The sequence below is a fragment of the Lytechinus variegatus genome, chromosome 11 (assembly GCF_018143015.1).
Source record: "Lytechinus variegatus isolate NC3 chromosome 11, Lvar_3.0, whole genome shotgun sequence".
In the NCBI taxonomy this organism is placed as follows: domain Eukaryota; kingdom Metazoa; phylum Echinodermata; class Echinoidea; order Temnopleuroida; family Toxopneustidae; genus Lytechinus; species Lytechinus variegatus.
Window position 1 is genome coordinate 20687873 of NC_054750.1, and position 19465 is coordinate 20707337.

General features: G+C 37.5%; 1 protein-coding gene across 1 annotated transcript in view; it reads left to right on the forward strand.

Annotated features, from left to right (window-relative positions):
• LOC121424448 (receptor-type tyrosine-protein phosphatase F-like) overlaps nucleotides 1-19465 on the forward strand; it is a 78320-nt gene that overhangs the window by 10720 nt on the left and 48135 nt on the right. Inside the window, 8 exon segments of the mRNA XM_041620138.1 lie at nucleotides 1427-1735; nucleotides 5219-5470; nucleotides 6941-7072; nucleotides 8502-8657; nucleotides 13658-13795; nucleotides 16028-16066; nucleotides 17176-17601; nucleotides 18040-18354. Of these exon segments, the coding sequence (XP_041476072.1) occupies nucleotides 1427-1735; nucleotides 5219-5470; nucleotides 6941-7072; nucleotides 8502-8657; nucleotides 13658-13795; nucleotides 16028-16066; nucleotides 17176-17601; nucleotides 18040-18354 (1767 nt within the window).

Here is a 19465-nt window from a genome sequence, read left to right on the forward strand (position 1 = left end):
CATTAAGTTAATTACTACACATTTGCTGAAATAAGTGAGTTTTGGGGCACAATTGAAGAGATCTATGCTGTCAATTTCACGAAGCAAAGAAGGGGAGGGGGTTCGGAGCAATCGATGAAAAGGCACGGTCTCCATATCCCTTAAATTGCGTGATGGGTACATGAAGAGCGACACCGTTATACCAGGGGAGCGCATGCCAGGACGCAGACGGCGTTGTTCTATATAATATTTAAAGGAGAATGAAACCTTTGGGACAAGATAGCTTGTGTGAAAACAGAATAATCAAAGAAACAGATCAACAAAAGTTTGAGATACTACGGATAAATAATGCGAAAGTTATTAGCATTTGAATATTGCGATCACTAATGCTATGGAGATCCTCCCATTGGCAATGCGACAAGGATGTGTGGTGTCACTTGGAACAACTCTCCCTATTACTTGAGTATATATTTCACTTAAACTGCCTCTTTTATCACATCTATCAGTAGATCATGTGTTCTTTCTATAGGAGGGCATGTAATACAGATTTTTAAATAATACGTCATGGATAAAGAGTTTGTATCATACGAAAAAGTAAAAAGTGAAATTTTTGAGGGTATTTTATAGTCCATCAAAGGGAAAGTTGTTCACATGTGACATCACACATCCTTGTCGCATTGCCAATGGGAGGATCTCCATAGCAATAGTGATTGCAATATTCAAATGCTCATAACTTTCTCATTATTTTTCCGATTTTTCTCAAACTTTCTTTGTTCTTATTCTTCGAATTTTCTGTTTCGATACTAGCCTACTTGTTCCAAATGTTTCATTTCCCTTTAATGTTAGGGACAGAGAATTATGAGGAGTTATAATTTTCCTTTTCAGTTTTGATTTTGTGACATCACTTTCCAGCATTATGTCCTGTGATAAAAAAAAAGTATGTAAATTGTTATTTTCAATTAGCATTTTGTTCGCTTCATGGTGAAAGAAATCTTGTGTCTGAAATATATTGAATGCAGGGAAATATCTTTGGTTTATTTTGCGAGGATTTTACATTATACGTGTATGACATCACATAATTGTAATAATGATGAAACTCGCATATATGATTAAAGTTCCGAGAAGTTCTCCAAACATAATTCTTCGCTTTTACTATAATTACGTAAAATCTCTCTGATATCTCTGTGAGTATACATGATAAGTTTATGCAAATTTAAATGCGATACCTCAAGGCATTCAAATTAGTTTTAATTATCTAATTTTCCCTGGTATATAGGCCTATCTAGCAAAACTGTTAAGTAGACTCAACCTACGATATTGCGTTCATTTACCAAGGGCAGTTTCAAAGGCGATATCTCCCTCATCACTTTTAAGATGGTGTTTTGATATTGGACAAATTATTTACTAGTTTTCGTTTAATTCCTATATTGTTTCTTTTGTGTTTTAGCTGTCAATATAGACATGACTTTGGTTACCAACCACCCTCTTTTGGATCCGTTTAACACTGATGATCAGTATATCAGCATCTACCTTGGACAAGAAGATGCTACTCTAAGAGACTCTATTGCATTTGAACGTATCATCAAGACTGCAGATACCGCAGGTCGCCCGGAATACAACACGTCAAATGAAGCTCATGTTGTAAGGTTTGATTTCCAACAATCACAGGGTATCGCTGCATTGGGTGCATTCCGTATAGGCGTCGAGTATGAAGGAGAAACGCACAATAGTTCAACTATTGTCCTCATGCATAATGGTAAGAATAATTCTACTTCCCCGTAATTTTTGTTAGAATGATGCCTCTGTCACTAATAAGGTACTTTGTTATATCGAGAACATACATGCATATATGTGACGTTATATTCAATCTTAGTGTGCCCTTTGTGGTTTTAAACGATAAAAAGTCTCTTGATTAGAAATGCAAGATGGGGAGCATTCATTGTCAAATTGTGGCCATATCCATGGAAACTGACATATTGCTAATGTGGTACTTTTACATCAGGCGCTGGAAAAATATTTCAATCTGTATGTTTCCCGATCGGACATTCTAAGCGCTATCTGTAACCGTGAACTTGATGGATACATCGAAAAAATCGATTCGAGCCCGAAGCGAGAGCTGAAATTTTTTTATATTCTGAACAAAAAATTGGAAAGTCTCAAAGCACTTTTAGTATTCAAGAACAGGATGGGTATCTATCTCAGTATTTTATTGGAGCGCGAAGCGCGAGCTGGTAATTTCTGATATTTTGACCAAAGTTGGACACTTTTCTAACCATTACCAGGATCGTCGTCTAACTGTCAATTGATGCGAGCGCGAAGGGCTAGATGAAAATTTTTGATATTCTTACCTAATTTTTCTGTCTTCCAAGCACTAATTGGTAATCATGAACAGGTGGTTATCTAACAAATCATTATATGCAAGTACGAAGCGCGAGCTAAAAAAAGATATTCTGACCTGAAATATGGAAAGTCTGTAAGTACTTTTGGTAATCAAGAACAGGATGGGCATCTAACGATGCATTTGATTCAAGCGCGAGCTCCAAACTCGTGTGAAACATGAATTTGGCGTCCCCTGGTCAAACACCAAATTGGCTCCCCAAAGGTCGGATATGAATTTGATGCCCCCTCCCTATAGGTTGAAAATGAATTTGGCGCCTCAGGACAAACATCAAATTGGTGTTCCCAATGTCGATCATCAATTCGGCCCCCTAGGCAGAACGTCCGATTCGGAGCCCCTACGTCGAACTTTAATTCGGCGCCCCTTCGCTAGCTCGAACATCAATTCGGCGCCTCTTTAGGTCGAAAATAACTTTGGTGCCCCTATATCAAACTCCAATTCGGAGCCCCTGGCCTAAGTAGAACATCATTTCGCCCCCCTAGGGTGAAGAACAATTCGGCAGTTCACCCCTATGTAAAACATAAATTAGGCTCCCCCGTTCACTCTTAACACTCGGCGCCCCGTATGTCTAACATCATTGACTGCACTTCGGAGTGCTGATTCGTCTAGTTCAAATTTGAACGAGAAAAATCAGCAGTCAATATACACGCTCTTTAAGAGCTGAATTAGCACTTAATTTTTTAGAGTGTATGTCGAACATAAATTAGCCCCTCCCCCTTGTCGAACAATTCGCGCGGCGCACTCCTCCCAGTTGAACATTAATTCAGCGCCCCCATGTCGAACATCAATTCGGCGCCCCCTATGTCGAACATCAATTCGCGCGCCATAGGTTGAACATTAATTTGGCGCCCCCCCCCCAGTTGAACATTAATTCGGCGCCCCTCATGTCGAACATCAATTCGGCGCCCCGTATGTCTAACATCAATTCGGCGCCCATAGGTTGAACATCAATTCGGCGCCCTCCCCCCATCGAACATTAATTCAGTGCCCTCCCTTAATTTGAACGTTAACTCGGCGACCGCTTCCCCGGGCTGCCTCTTTTCCTTTTTTTCTTCTCTGTCTTTCCCCAATTTTCTCTTTCTCTTTCTTCTTTCCCTCCTTTTTCTCCCCTTTGTTTTTGGTGCCCACTTTTTGCGTACCAGGTAGATCTACTGCACCTTATTACTATAGCAGGACTATTATTCCGTTTTGACCTGAAATGCACCGAAACGGGGATTAAAAAAAGTGACTTAACTTCGGCTTTCGCGCAACTCCCTCTTGGCCATTGAGTCCCTGTACAGATCAAGTTAAAACTTCGGTCTCTGTAATTGGTGAGTAGAGGCAACAAAGTTCAGCGGAACAACCAACATAACAGAGACCGCAGCTTTTGGTTTACCCCCCCCCCCCCCCGAATACGCGTATGGTTGTCGTTATATCAATAAAATCCGGTGGCTTGTAATTCATATTTTCTGGAGATAAAGAAGGCTAAGAAAAATCTATCATTAAATCTGCACTGCTAACAGAACAGCGAATAAAAGATATATTGGTAATTGACGTTAACATGGTTAAGACATAATAGAAAATGATGCAGAATTAACGTTTGCTATCTCAGGTCCCTGATGTAATACTAATAGAATCGTGTGTTTGGTTTGGCAGCATATCTAGTAGGTCCTAATTATAAGCCACAGAATAGGTAAACTACCCTTTAAGTTCTATGCTACGTAAAGTGAATGATCATTCTCTTCAACCATGGGTTGTCTAGATTGCATTTTTTAAAGCCTTAAGGTAGACCAATGTTAAAGGTTCTAGATGCATGAGATTTTTTTTATTTTGTTGATAAGTTTTGTCTTGCCTTTTAACCCTAAAAAGACGGGGGGGGGGCTGATTCAGCCCCCCCTCGAGATTTTTTTCGTGATAAATCCGCTGCGCGAAATTTTTTGACCGCGTTGCTCCCTGACTTTTTACTTTCAAGTCTCGCGCAACTTTTGAGACCAAAATTGTGACCCCCAGGTACGCGGTTCCAAAATTACGCAACATTTCGTAAGTGCATGCAGACCCAAAATTACTCAAAAACGTGAATTTGTGTACAAATCCAATGCAAATAGTGTTCTTAGCCAAAATTCATAAATGTTTCATTATTTTTCCTTTTACTGCTTAAAATCGGATAATTTTATCTTGTTTATGGTCAAAATAAAGTTCCCGACAATTTCCATTGAAAAAACAATAAAAAACAAAAAGTTGAAAAACAAAGAAATACATAAGAAATTTAGAAAACAATAGAATACATAAGAAAATAAATTTGATTTTGAATTTTTTTTTAAATCAATTTGATCAGATGCCTATCTAGAGTATGTGAAACAAAAATTAACATTTCAGGGGCATTATTTTATTAATTAGAGCAAACTTATGATTTTATGCATAAATTAGCATAATCAATGAGACATGAGATTTTTTGCCGAATTTGATGTTATAGTTTTGTAGATAATGCCATGGGTAACGCGTGTGCCAATTTTCGTCGCGATCGGGCGATCAACGGCCGAGATCAAAGGGGGGGGGGGCTGAATCAGCCCCCCCCCCAGTCTTTTTAGGCGTCGAAATAGCCCAGTCTATTTAGGGTTAATATTATCTCTCATTTTAAAATATTTAGACCCTGATAAAATTGATTGGTAATCAGTTCAATGTTTGACTCTCTCAATGAATATATAGGATAAAAAGGGTAAATTCAGTTGCAACAATTCTCTTTCAAAATATTGATAATTTATTTCCTAAGTAAGAGCTCACCTTTAAAACATTGACTCATATTAAACTGAATATCATATTATGTGATTTCCAATGTTTTAGAAAAAATCTGTTTCTTTACAGCTACAATCGCCCCCGAACAAACAACTTTGACTGCCCATCTCGGAGAAACTGTGACAATCCCTTTCAAAACAGATATGAAGACTGACACACTCAAGTGGCGGTTTAATGGGGATTCAATATCTGGCTCTAAAGGAAAGCAGAATCTCACTTTGGAAAATATACAGATGGAGAAGGCTGGAATATATAAATGTTTTATACAGTCACACAGATGGGATGCAGATCAACAAGCAATACAGCTCCTTCATATCATCAGTAAGTTGACACTTTATATTCATGCTGCATCTTGACAATGAAGAGCATTTCTTCTCCCGGAGCACCTTTAGCTCCCCTACATTATGAACCTAAAGCAATTTAGAAAATAGCAATTTATCTTTTGTTATTACGTTGAAAAGAGAAAATGTTTAGAAACAGATAAATAACTTGTTAATATTAGACCTAGTGTGCTTTGTTGTTATTACCTCCGGGGGGGGGGGGGGGGGGGGCACGTACATGGACGACTGGATACCATGCGCGACCAAAAAACACGTACAAAGGATGTCTTTATCAAGATATAGGGCACGTTACGTACGTAACGTGATAAGGGTGTCAAAAACACAAAGATAATGAAAAAAGGGTATCTATTTCGTTAGGAAAATTACGTGTTTAGGGTCGAATTTGCGGGGGATGATAAAACAAATTAAAATGTTTTATAAAGGATGTCCTTTTTGCTCCAACACTTTGTGTTTAGTACAATTTGCGCGAGGTGTAGAAGGTGGGGTCGTACTAAACCAAATAAGGTAAAGCCGACAACCGAAAGACCCGTAAAATAAATTATTCCTGTACTTGTTTAGGGGTTCATTTCAGGGAATATTTGCCAAGAGTATCGTTTTGTTTCCAATATTTGTTAAGGGTAGGGTTTCACACGCTAATACTTGTTAAGGGGTGCATTTTCAGAATATAGAAATTATGTGTTTAGGGTGCTTTTTGAGACCCCTTGGTCGCGCATGGTATCCACTCGTGAATGGAAGTGCCCCCCCCAGGTATTACCGTAAGGAAAAAAAACCTGTCATGCAACAAAGTGCTTCAGCTTAGTTTTTCCTTTTCTAAAAGCAATTTCCTCGTCCTTCGGTAGGCCTATTCTAAATTTATGTGTTTCTTCACATTCATATGTACCAAGGATGTAACAAATCAATTTTGGATCAGTTGATTTTTTTTCTAAATTACAAATCAACACACTTCAAACACACCCAAGAGGATTTTCTTCCAATTAAACACCGTTTTTTCATATACCGGGAGACGGACCGAGGATTGGGTTTATTGATACTCCCTTACCCCCCCCCCAGCGAAACTCCTTTTTTTTTTGGGGGGGTGAAATTCTGCATTATTCTTGTTTCATTTTGTGCTTTTTATCGCAATCAACTCGACATTTCCCAATAAAACCCATCCAAATTTCAAAAATGAAATTCCTAACTTTAGTTTTGTTCAAGAGGTGTTTAGATCTATTCCGCAAAAGACTCAGCACTTCCCACTACAACCCATTCTTTAGCGTAGTTTAGAATTGAAAACAGGGTAAATTTTTAATCGCTTAGACTTTGTTTAATGAATAATAGTGATAAGCATGAGATATAAAAGTTGAAAAATACAAGTTGGTACTCACCTTACAGTATCTAAGTGACACAATGTTGGTATAGATTGTACACGTTCCCCTGCATTGTAAATAATAATAGGTGTTACTTTACACAGGATGTCCAGCTTACCATTGGGGACCTGACTGTGAACGAGATTGTCCTGAGTGTCTTAACGGAGGCAGGTGTGATGTAGACTCGGGGGAGTGTGTATGTCCTCCTGGTTTTAGCGGGACAAAATGCGATCAAGGTAAGCTTTCCTAAATTGAACCGAGAAATAAGTGTGCCCACATTCTCAGGATCATGTAAATGAAAACCCTTCCCTCAACTTCCCAACATATCCATGTAATATGAGCATATACACTATACCTCGGGGCTAACCATATTCAATTGCAAAGGCAGATCCAGGAGGCCATATAGGGGCTCCCCCCCTATGGGCGGCGCCCAAAAAATAAGGAAAAGGGGGAAGGAAGAAAAAAAGAGAAAGGAGGGAGAAGAGAAGAAAAAAAATGAGGAAAACGATTATACAGTGCGTATCAAAAAAAAAGTTTACACTTTGAAAAAGCTCTGGGAATTAAAAAATATACAACATGTGCGTAATTTTTTCACATACAATCGTGGATTTGGGTCTCATCTCTCCAATGAAAGTAAAAGTTTTGACAGAATGTTACACTTGAGTGAGCACTTTCCGTTTTTGTAAAGCTCGCATAAATCTGTTTGCGCAAAAATGCTCGTTTTCACACTGTGTCAAGGGGAAAGGGCGAAAACAAACTGATCCTGCACAGCATTTCTCATACATTTCCCTTGTAAGTTTAGTCAACTGAAATAAAACAGAAACATTCAAGCATCTTGTAACAATTTTGCCACCCAAATTGAAATTTCAAGAGTTAGTAAGCACAACCTTCACCCTTTTTGTGCCAGCTGGATCTGAGGACATATCTGAATCTGAAAAAAAGTTTATATCAGACATCTCCAGCATTTTTTCACTATGTCTTTATCATTTAAAGTGGGTTTACATTTTATATTTCAATTTATAATGCTTGTTTCTCCACACTTTTTCCAAGCTTGACAATGATTAACAAAATGAAAATCAAGGCTAAGCCATTTAATGTAAATCACAGCTCAGTGTACAGCACATATCATCACGATGGCCTCGTTGTGTGGGTGAGTGGGGTGGAACACAGTGCACTCTGAAGTGTTTTGGGCAAGGAAACAAGTTAAAAAGGTTGGAATTATCTTAAAATCAATTTTACTAACCAAATTCCATGTGTTCTTCATGATTATGGTCTACTTTTATTCGCATAACTATTTCAAAGTTCTGCGCAAATTATTTTTCACTAATTTTTCAGAAGTAAGTGGTGCTCATCAAGCGGAAATATTCTGTGACAGTTATATCGTAATTTGCTTCAATGGATCTGTACCAATGATATAATGTGGAAAAATCTTCAAAGTATAACAAACATGATTTTACAGGATTTTTTCGAAGTGTAAATTTTTTTTGATACGCACTGTAGTTCAAGGTTATTCATGGATTCCTCATTGCGAGTGGAGGAAATATATTTGCTTAATATTTGCTTTGCTTCACCTATACTATTCGTGAGAAAAGTTGATTTTACACTCCATATGGCATAACATGTTTATGACATTTTGTCTATTTATCATCGCCACTTTCACTGCAGTCCTGGGGAGCAACCGGTTTGGACAAAATGGCAGTTTTTCCTGTGACACCTCAGGAGATGACCACAGTCTAGCGTGTCAGGGAAAACTCTTCTGCCTCCCAGATCCCTACGGATGCACCTGTGCAGCGGGATTCATGGGGATCGATTGCACAAGAGGTACAGTCTGACATCGTCCTATGTGTGATGCAGTCACACCAACGAAACCGACTCCAAACCGACTGATGTATGTTTTTGGAAATAATGATAATATGCAACTTTTATATAGCGCTTAATACAAATGTTTCTAAGCGCTGCATACTATTACCCCGGCTTTAGCACGGCTACCCTGATCGGGCGCATCGAGCATTCAAGGAATTTCTTCCTACCGGGTACCCATTTACTACACCTGGGTAGAGAGTGGCAAATGTAGATAAACGCCTTGCCAAAGGATGCTAGTGCTGCGGTGGGATTTGAACCCGGACCTTGTGGTTCATAGTCCGGAGACTTATCCACTGAGCCACAACACCCTAATTATGAAATATAATAGCGTTGGTCGGTCCAGGATCGGTTTTGTCTGTGTGACTGGTATTGTACTTTTTAATCTTTTGTGTGTGTGTGATCTCCCACTACAAATCAAAATAAAACAGATAATGATCTAAAAAGAAAAGGATAGCAGAAAGTGCACTTAGCTGGAGGCTCACCGGGAGGCGCATGTACATGTTCAAAAACCTAGACCAATGTGGCACCATTGTGTTTTTTACGGGGAACAGAGGCTGTCACTTTATTTTCTGTGTAACAACATGGTGACAGACCTCTCATCTGTCTATTTTTTTATTTCTATTTATTTTTTTTCTTATCTATTTATTTATTCTTTCTTTTTTCTTTCTTTCAATAATTTTTTCGTTCTTTGTGAATAAAAATCACTACTTGAAAAAAAATATTCCACCTGTATATGCTAATGCTAAGAGAGAAGAGCAATAGAGAAAAAAAATCTAACCCTTTTTAGGATCAAGATGGTAACCAAAGACATGTGTGACATATAAGGATAGGATATGATACTCTTATCGTTTTGATTGGTGTCTTTTGTGATTTCTGCTCCGCACAAGACATTAAGTCTTTTCTCATCAAAGAATCAAAAAGATATTTTCCAAGTACGTACCCGCTTTAGTGCCAATGTTCAAGTGTTGACATTGGAACACATTGTCACATTGTTCAATTTGTGTTGAGTTTCATTTAAAGTATTATATTGAAGAGTAAGGGGACGATCGGGGAAGTAATGATAAGCATCATCTAGAGTATATTTCTGTTACAAACTAACTATATTAACCAAGAACCACTTCTTAAAAAAAAACAATGTGGTTATTTCATGAAGCATTATACCTAATCCAATGATCTCATCTTAAAGGACAAGTCCATCCCAACAAAAACTTGATTTGAATATAAAGAGAGAAATTCAACAAGCATAACTCTGAAAATTAAATCGGATGTAAAATAAGAAAGTTATGGCATTTAACGTTTCGCTTCATTTCACAAACAGTCATATGCATATCTCAATCGGTATGCAAATGAGGAACTGATGATATCACTCACTATTTCGTCTATTTTATTATATGAAATATCTTTACTTTGTTGTCATTGTAATGTGAAATGAAGTTTCATTCTTCCCTGAACACGTGGAATTCCATTATTTTAACATTTTGTGCTTCAGGCAACGAGGTCCTAATTGTCAAATTCGTAAAAATTGAAATATTGTATAATTCATACAATAAAACACAAAAGAAATAGTGAGTGAGTGACATCATCGACTCTCATTTGGATGTAACTGGCTCGTTCATATAACTATTTTGTTAAAAATAAGCAAAACTTTGAAATGTCATAACTTTCCTATTTTACATTCGATTTTAATGAAATTTTCAGCATTGTACTTGTCTGATTTTTCTCTATTGATTCAAATCAACATTTTTCTGAGGTGGACTTGACCTTAAGATGAGATCATTGGATTAGGTTATAATGCTTCATGAAATAACCACATTGTTTTCTTTTAAGAAGTGGTGCTTGGTTAATATAGTTGGTTTGTAATAGGAGGATGCATTTGTTTTCATCATTCTGCCATTGCATGAGCTTTAATTGCCAAGTAATTTCGATCTACTATCAGGTTTTCAAAATTTACACTTGAAAATTAATTGTTAGGAGGTAATATGTTTGGTTATGTCTATGTGTATTTTCTGCAGGGTGAGAAGTTGAAAATGGCACCCTTATATCATATCTTTACTTTACACAAATCCAAAAAGGATATGTTTACATATTGATTAATGAAATTAACATAATCTTTTACAAAGAAAACTATATACATAATTGATAATAGGTGTATGTTAAGTGGCTCAAACTACTAGGTAATCGCATTTATAACCGATCGTTGTCTCTACGACATAGACTCTCTCGTGTTCCAAGCAAAAAAACATAATTATGAAGATTTTATTGAAATTGGAAGTAAAAGCAGGAAAGTTGTGACACATTCAATTTTTACCCATGCTCATATCTTAGTGATAAATCCATAATTGCTGTATACAAATATAGTGTCACAATTATATTTTGGCAAAAAGAAGCTGCTTGTAAACTGCTTATCTAAAAAAAGAGCCAATGGAGTAAATAAGAGTCAAAAGGTCCCTTAGCTTTCGATCCTAGCAGAATCTTCTTCGGAGGCAAAATGACAAAAGGCCCTATCTCACCAACGGAGACGTCGCCGCGACAGTCTCCAACTTATCAGTCGCTGCAGTCGCGGAGACGTCTCGGAGACAAAAATGGCTCTCGCTCTCACCAAGGAGACGTCTCGATGGAACGTTTGAAAGATCATACACCTGACTTGGAGCAGGAGGAGGGATATCAGCACGCGTTCAGTCACGTGGTTTCTGAAGTGGGTCAAACAGTGTGAAGAAGTGTCGCGGAGACGTCTCCGCAATGTATTATAATTTTTTTTTGGTCTCCAGCAGGTCTTCGCGATGTCTCTGAGACGTCTCTGAGACATCGCGGCGACGTCTCAGCAGTCGCGGATATCATTAGTCTCCGAGACGTCGCAGCAACTGATGGAGACTTCTCGCGGAGACGTCGCGGAGACTAAACAGTCTCCAAAAATATTAAACATGTTTAATCTTCTTGCGACTCCTCGGAGACTCTGTAATTTTCATGAGACGTCTCAGAGATGTCGCGGAGACGTCTCTGCAACTAGCAAAATTTGTAGTCGCAAACTAGTCGCGAACTAGTTTCAAGCCCAGTGAGATACCCCTTAACATATAAGGTGGAACAACCATAATATAGACCACAGACATTCAACAGCAACACTGGAACAAGGAGACAAAAGGGGCATTAGTGAGAAGAGATGACCAATCAGGTTAAGGGGGTATCTCACTGGGCTTGAAACTAGTTCGCGACTAGTTCGCGACTACAAATTTTGCTAGTTGCAGAGACGTCTCCGCGACATCTCTGAGACGTCTCATGAAAATTACAGAGTCTCCGAGGAGTCGCAAGAAGATTAAACATGTTTAATATTTTTGGAGACTGTTTCTAGTCTCCGCGACGTCTCCGAGAAGTCTCCATCAGTTGCTGCGACGTCTCGGAGACTAATGATATCCGCGACTGCTGAGACGTCACCGCGATGTCTCCGCGATGTCTCAGAGACGTTTCAGAGACATCGCGAAGACCTGCTGGAGACCAAAAAAATTATAATACATTGCGGAGACGTCTCCGCGACACTTCTTCACACTGTTTGACCCACTTCAGAAACCACGTGACTGAACGCGTGCTGATATCCCTCCTCCTGCTCCAAGTCAGGTGTATGATCTTTCAAACGTTCCATCGAGACGTCTCCTCGGTGAGAGCGCAAGCCATTTTTGTCTCCGAGACGTCTCCGCGACTGCAGCGACTGATAAGTTGGAGACTGTCGCGGCGACGTCTCCGTTGGTGAGATAGGGCCTTAAAATGAAGGGGATGAAAGAAAAGGAGTAGGCAGACACAAAGGGAAGTTGGTGTAAGGCCAAAGAAAGACCTCAAGCCAAGAGGGATTAAGATAATGAGGCAGGCAACATCAAACAGGATCTGGAACAAAACAGTGATAGAGGGTATGAGGAAGATATGAATAACAAGAGAATTAGTGAGAGGTGGGTCAAACAGGTAACAAAGAAAGGCATAATGAACTGGTGCAAAAGAGGGGAAAAAGGGAAAGAGAAGGGAACAACTGATAATGTACAAAAGACATAAGTATGTATGATAGAGCATTAAACAAACTAAGAGAAGACAGTAAGTGTAAAAATAAATCTGTAAGTATAAAAGTATATAAATATATCCAAAATAAAAAAAAAAAATATATATATTTTGATATTCTTTATTTAATAACACATTTTATTTTCGCCTATCATGTAAATTTGGTTTAATTTCTAATGAAAAAAAACCCACATTTTATCTTGAGTCTATTCAGCACCAAAGTTAGAAGAATGAAAATACAAAATATATATTGAGTGTGTAAATTGGGGAAAGTCATCGGCTCTGTTATTTGCATAAATACCCGGGATGTGAGAACTACGTTGTAAGAATAAGTGAAACTTCAAACGTTTCATAAATTCATCATTTTAAATTCAACTTCAGCCATGACCGTTAAGCCTTGTCTTACGGCGGTCTATATTTTGTGAATTTTCATTTTTCATTTTCATGTTTTTCATTTCTTTACCTATTACATATTCATGTAGATGAAAATCACCAAAGAATCTATTCTTAAAAATAATAATTCGTATAATCAAAACTAAATTTCTATAACTGAGAATCTGAGATGAAACATTTGATATGAGAATTATGCAATGAGAATTGTAAAACGAACAAACAAGCTTAGTATTTTATTGATGTTTTGACCCAGTATTCTTGTTTAGCATGGAGTTTATCAACTTAATTAGCAGAATACCAATTTTCAAGGCTAAATTATTTTTTGCCAAAATTAATATACATATATAAATAATGATCTAATTCAATGTATTTGCAAAATTATGCACTGCAAAAGTCAGTAAAAAGTACAACTGTGTCGATGTTTACTTCTATAAGTGCTTGTTCTATGCTGTTGAATGCTATCCATACTATTAATAAACATGTGTAGACATGTATAATGATATTCCACTTCATTTACTTTCTACAAGAATGTGCACCTGGGAGATATGGAGCCAACTGCTTGCAAGAATGCCACTGTGGCCCACCAAACAACTGTAAGAAGGATACAGGAGAATGTACGAATGGGACTACGTGTGCAGATGGCTGGACAGGCGTCAATTGCCAAGGTTATTCAGTCATTTTCTAACACAATTTTCCATGCAAAATTCTTAAGAAATTGTTGAAAAAATTATGAGAAAATGTGCGTGAACACACACACACACGCACTCTCACACCATGCACACATGTAGGGGAAGGCGGGGTAAGTTGAGCATAGGGGCAAGTTGAGCCACCAGCCCCAGGCCAGTAATGAATGAGTCAGACATTGTGGTTGTGTCATGTATTGATGACCCATAGCATAACCCCTAACCCCACCACATTGTTTTCAACTTTGAAACAAAAAGTAGTTTTTTAGAGGGTAAAATATGAATTTCAGCCAAAAAAGTAAAAAAGAGTGTGAAATAGATAAGTGCTTAATAAACACACACGTCTTTGAATATAATAAAGACATGATAACAACATTATTAGTCCAGGTATGGATCTTCATTCTTGTCATAGTCTTTTATATGATGGATGCATAATAAATGTGTGGATACAAAATTATCTCACTAAGTTCGGACTGGGGTAAGTTGAGCCAAACAGCATGGGGCAAGTTGAGCCATGGTAATTCCTATGGTAATGTATCTTAAAAAACAAACAAACCATAAAAATCGATTGAAATGCTGGCTGAAAGGAGCAAATTTACATGACTGCTCTTTTCCTTTTAAAGGATGTTAGTATTTATAGAGAATTAGCAAGTAAAAAGACTTTAAACAAAAAATTGACTTGCTGGTTCTCCCCTCATACATTTTGTACATAGTTTTTGTGGCTCAACTTACCCCATATATGGGGCAAGTTGAGCCATTTGACATCGTTTTTTTCAAAGGTCACGATGACTTTCAGTGTGGGGATAGAAAGTTATATATAGGTGGAAAATATTTCAGAAGAATTAAATTTCAAGGCAAGGTACTTATTTCGACAAGATTATTAATCATATCAATTCTAACATGCAAAAAGCAAAAACTGTCACAACTTACCCCGCCTTCCCCTACCCTAGCTCACACGATTAGATAGGCTAATAAAATACTTGGTATGAATGACTGTAATATTGCAAGCATGTGATTTTTTTGTCCAATAGTTTTTATTTATTTGACCAAAATGTATACAAGTTTTTTCATTTATCCTTTCAATGCGAGGTATTTGTAAGACATTGTTTTAAAAATGAAAGTTGAAATTAGTCATTACAAAGGGTAAGTCTTTACACATGCGGATCTTTACATTCGATTCGTTAAGTACTTTTTTTAAAGCCTTTCAATCATTCCTGTTTTAATTTATCAGTTTAGAAGGTGTGAGTGATTTACAGGCCTATAGTTGGATGAGAAAAGTTACTGTGTCATCGATGAACATTTTGGATCTTTACATTAAAGGAGAATGAAACCTTTGGAATGAGATAGCTGAAAACAGAAAAAAAAATCCCAAAAACAGATCACAGAAAGTTTGAGAATAATCGGACAAATAATGACAAAGTTATGAGCATTTGAATATTGCAATCACTAATGCTATGGAGATCCTTAAATTGGCAATGCGACAAAGATGTGTGATGTCACTTGTGAACAACTCTCCCCATTACCTTAGTATATATTTCACTTAAATTACCTCTTTTATTACATCTATCATAGATCATGTGTTCTTTCTAAAGGAGGGCATATAATACAGAATACATCATGGATAAAGAGTTTGTATCACCGTAAGAACAAGCAAAAAGAGAATTTGTTAGGGTATTTTATAGTCCATCAGAGGGAAAGTTGTCGCGTTGCCAATAGGAGGATCACCATAGCATTAGTGATTGCAATATTCAAATGCTCAGAACTTTCTCATGATTATGTGTCCGATTTTTCTCAAACTTTCTTTGTTCTTATTCTTTGATTTTTTGGTTCAACACAAGCCTACTTGTTCCAAGGTTTCATTTCCCTTTAAAAGTTATGCATCATATGCCTCACCTTAAAATCAGCTTTACTTTCCTGGGGCCGTTGCAGAAAGAGTTGCAATTTGGTTGCAATCAATCGCAACTCAAAAAATCATGCATAACTTGATTTTCAACCAATCAACAGCGCGCATTTGGGACTTGTGACTGATTTCTTGACTTGCGTTTAAACGCAAATCTTTCTGCAACGGACCCCTGCTCTATTGAGAAGCTAATAAGCTATTGGTGTTAAATCCTTCGTTGAGGAAAGCTACTGCGTTATTGATGAACATTGGATTTTAAGTCTCAAATGCAGTAAATAATCACTCTTCTTTTATCATTCATGTATTTTTTACAGCTAAAGGTTCACCCTCTCTCGACACTGATGATGATATAGGTAATACCATAATGAACTCAGCATGATCGACATGTAGTTTAGATTAAAGGGGGTACTCCGGGCTGAAAATGTATCTAAATAAGTAAAGTAAAATTCACTGCGTAAAATGCTGAAATTTCAACAAAATTTAATAACAAATAGCGAAGTTATTGATTTTTAACGTTAAGCATTATTTTGTGAAATTAATAGGTATATGCATGTCATCATGAATATTCATTAGGTGGGCTGATGATGTCACATCCCCACTTTCCTTTTTCTTATGTTATTACATGAAATCATGATTGTTTCATTTTTTCATACACTAGTGAATAATGTGTCTCCTCTATAATGAAATAAGTTGCAGCAATGAATATCTAATGCACTAAACAAGTTTTCAATTCAATTTTTTAAGTTCTTAGGATAAAAAATATGAATAAACCCTAATTTCATAAAATAAAATAAAAAGAAGAAGTAGGGATGTGACATCATAAATTTGCTCATTTAACATTCATGAAGACATGCCTGGAACTGTTTCACCGGAATAATGCAAATCTTTAAAATGCAATAACTTTAACTTTGTTATTCGTTGTCCGATTTTGATCAAATTTTCAGTGTTTTGTTTGCCTGAATTTTCTTTATATGTTTAAATCATATTATTTCCAGCCCGGACCATCCGTTAAACTTAAACCAAGGTTATTTATTTAAAGTGCGAATGGAAAAGACTTGGTACAGGCGTTTTTTTTTTTTTTATCTCCCTTTGTAAGTTATGTATCGAATCTAAAATGGATACACACTTAACCATCGCCAATGAATAGACCACTTAACAAGAAAGGATCACCAGTCATTGTTAAAGTCGCTCTTAACTTACGAACAGCTTTGTGAAACACCCACCTGATATATGTTGCCATGATTTTGAAATAATTAAGCTAGTAACTATGATGAAGATAAAGTTATTATCTCCATCAATTGACTTTGATGTAGAGAATTAATGAATTTCTTCATTTTTTTTAAGTCGGGGAAGGATTAGGAAGAAAAGGTAATGATTATTGTTCGCCGATGATAAGGTGCATATGTCACGCATGGATTTTATACGTAAGCCCATATTCCTTTCCTCTTCTGATCTACTGTAATAGTGATTCCGGATATTGCAACCACTTCTTTCTTCGCTCCCATTGCTGACACCACTCTAGCTCCAATTCCAGTCACCACAGGAGATACCACCCCCGTTAGCACAACCGAGACTCCACAACCAGTTCCATCCTTTGAAATATCAAGCTTCCATTACTCCCAGGTTAACAACGGGAATCCTACTACACTGGTTTGTGTCGTGAAGGCATCTCCGGGTCCTCCTGCACTTGAAAGCATGAGCGTCACCAACACAGTGAACGGACAAGTAACGATCATTCCACGACTCAATTCCACCGCTAATGAGACAACCAGAACATCCTGGTACCAGGTTAAGGTGAGACTTGATGAGATGCCCAAGAACTACACGTGTCTTTTCCATGGACCGGGCGGGGGTAGTGTCTCAAAAGATCTTGCTGTCTATGTGTTTGGTGAGCATAGAGTGCTGATATGTCAATCCATGTTACAAATCGCAGTGTTTCAATTTTGCTATTACCTGTGAAAATACTTTGAATTCAAGTAATAAATGACATCAGCCACCTCCCAATATCTTGCAGCCTCTGTCACAAACATGACAAATGCATGTAGCCTTTTAGCCAATCTAGTTACGGGTTGTTATTGCTCTCCAAATGGATAATTATATCTTTAAGGCCTGTACCATGAGAATGATAAGTGAAAGAATCAAATTATGATATATACTACATGGAAGTCTCCAGAAAAATATGTACAAAATAAAGAAGGATTTGTTCATGAGATCTATTTAATTGGACCTTAATTTGGAAGTCCAACATGCAATACTAGAGGCCTAATAGTTCTAATCTGAATCTTCAAATAGGTTTTTGCTATTTTTTTTCATTTGTGCCTTCAAGAGCCCCCGAGGTTTAATAGAAATGAAGCTCACATCCTCGTTCAGGAACGAACATCTCAATCGATCAGCATAAGCTGGTCACCTTGGGAAAGAAATCAAGATTACGGCAATGGACCAGTGATTGGATATTATGTCTACTACAACATCCATGGTCATCAAGATGATGTAGATAGGGTTTTCACCAGCGATGTAACCTATACCATCACTGGATTGACACACGATACACAGTATGATATCAGAGTCACTGCTTTAAGAGAAGGGGAACGGGGAGAGGGGAGTTACAGCTCACCAATAACAGAAAGGACCAGCTGTATTGGTAAGACCGTATATGCATTAACAATACGGACAGGCGATCCTTTATCCTTTTTTATGTTTAGCAAGTTACACAGATATAAAATGTGGAGCGTTGTGGCCCAGTGGATTAGTCTTCGGACTTTCAAATAGAGGGTCGTGGGTTCGAATCCCAGCCATGGCGTAATTTCCTTCAGCAAGAAATTCATCCACATTGTGCTGCACTCGACCCAGGTGAGGTAAATGGATACCTGGCAGGAATTTATTTCTTGAAATGCCATCGCGCTGTAAAAGGCTGCGAGGCTAAAGCCAGGGTAATAATTTCCAATTAAGCGCATAGGGACGCATTTGGCAGTGATACTCCCTGCGCTATATAAGCGTGTTGGTATTATTATTATTATAAAAATATACAAATATATTGGTTTATATTTTAAAAAAATCCTCATCAGTGAAATTTCCGGTTCCAGGTAAGCAACCAGCAGCAGTACACCGAGACAAGTCTCAAAGCAAATGCATCGTCTTTTAGCACGTTTCAAAAACAAGTAATTATCGTGACTTAGTCAGGGACAGTGCCATGATATTTTGTGAGGATACGAGACGACCTATAATGATTTAATTAATTGAATTTCAAGGGTATAGAGTTAAATGACCAATACTTTTTTCTTCATGCTGTTCTTCTATCCTCCCTTTATTTTCATACGCCCGTCCTGCGGGACGTATTATGGTATCACACCCGGTGTCCATCTGTCTTTCCGTCCGTCTTTCTGTCCATCCGTCTGTCTTTTTTCTGTCTATTAACTTTTCTTTGTAAACGTGATAACTTCAGTTTAAATTAACCTAGGCTCATATAATTTTAACTGTATGATATTAGGCCTAGCATAGATCCCAGGAAGTCTCTTGCTTTTGAGGTCAAAAGTTCAAAGGTCAATGTCACAGTGACACGTTTTCATCTTAACCTTCTGAAGTCCTTGTAAACGCAATAACTTAGGTTTAACTTAAATAATTTGGTGTCTATGATACTAGTATTGATCCCAGGAAGCCTATTTATTTTGAGGTCAAAATGTCAAAGGTCAAGGTCACAGTGACCTGTTTTCATCTTACCCTTCTGAAGTCCTTGTTAACGCAATAACTTAAGT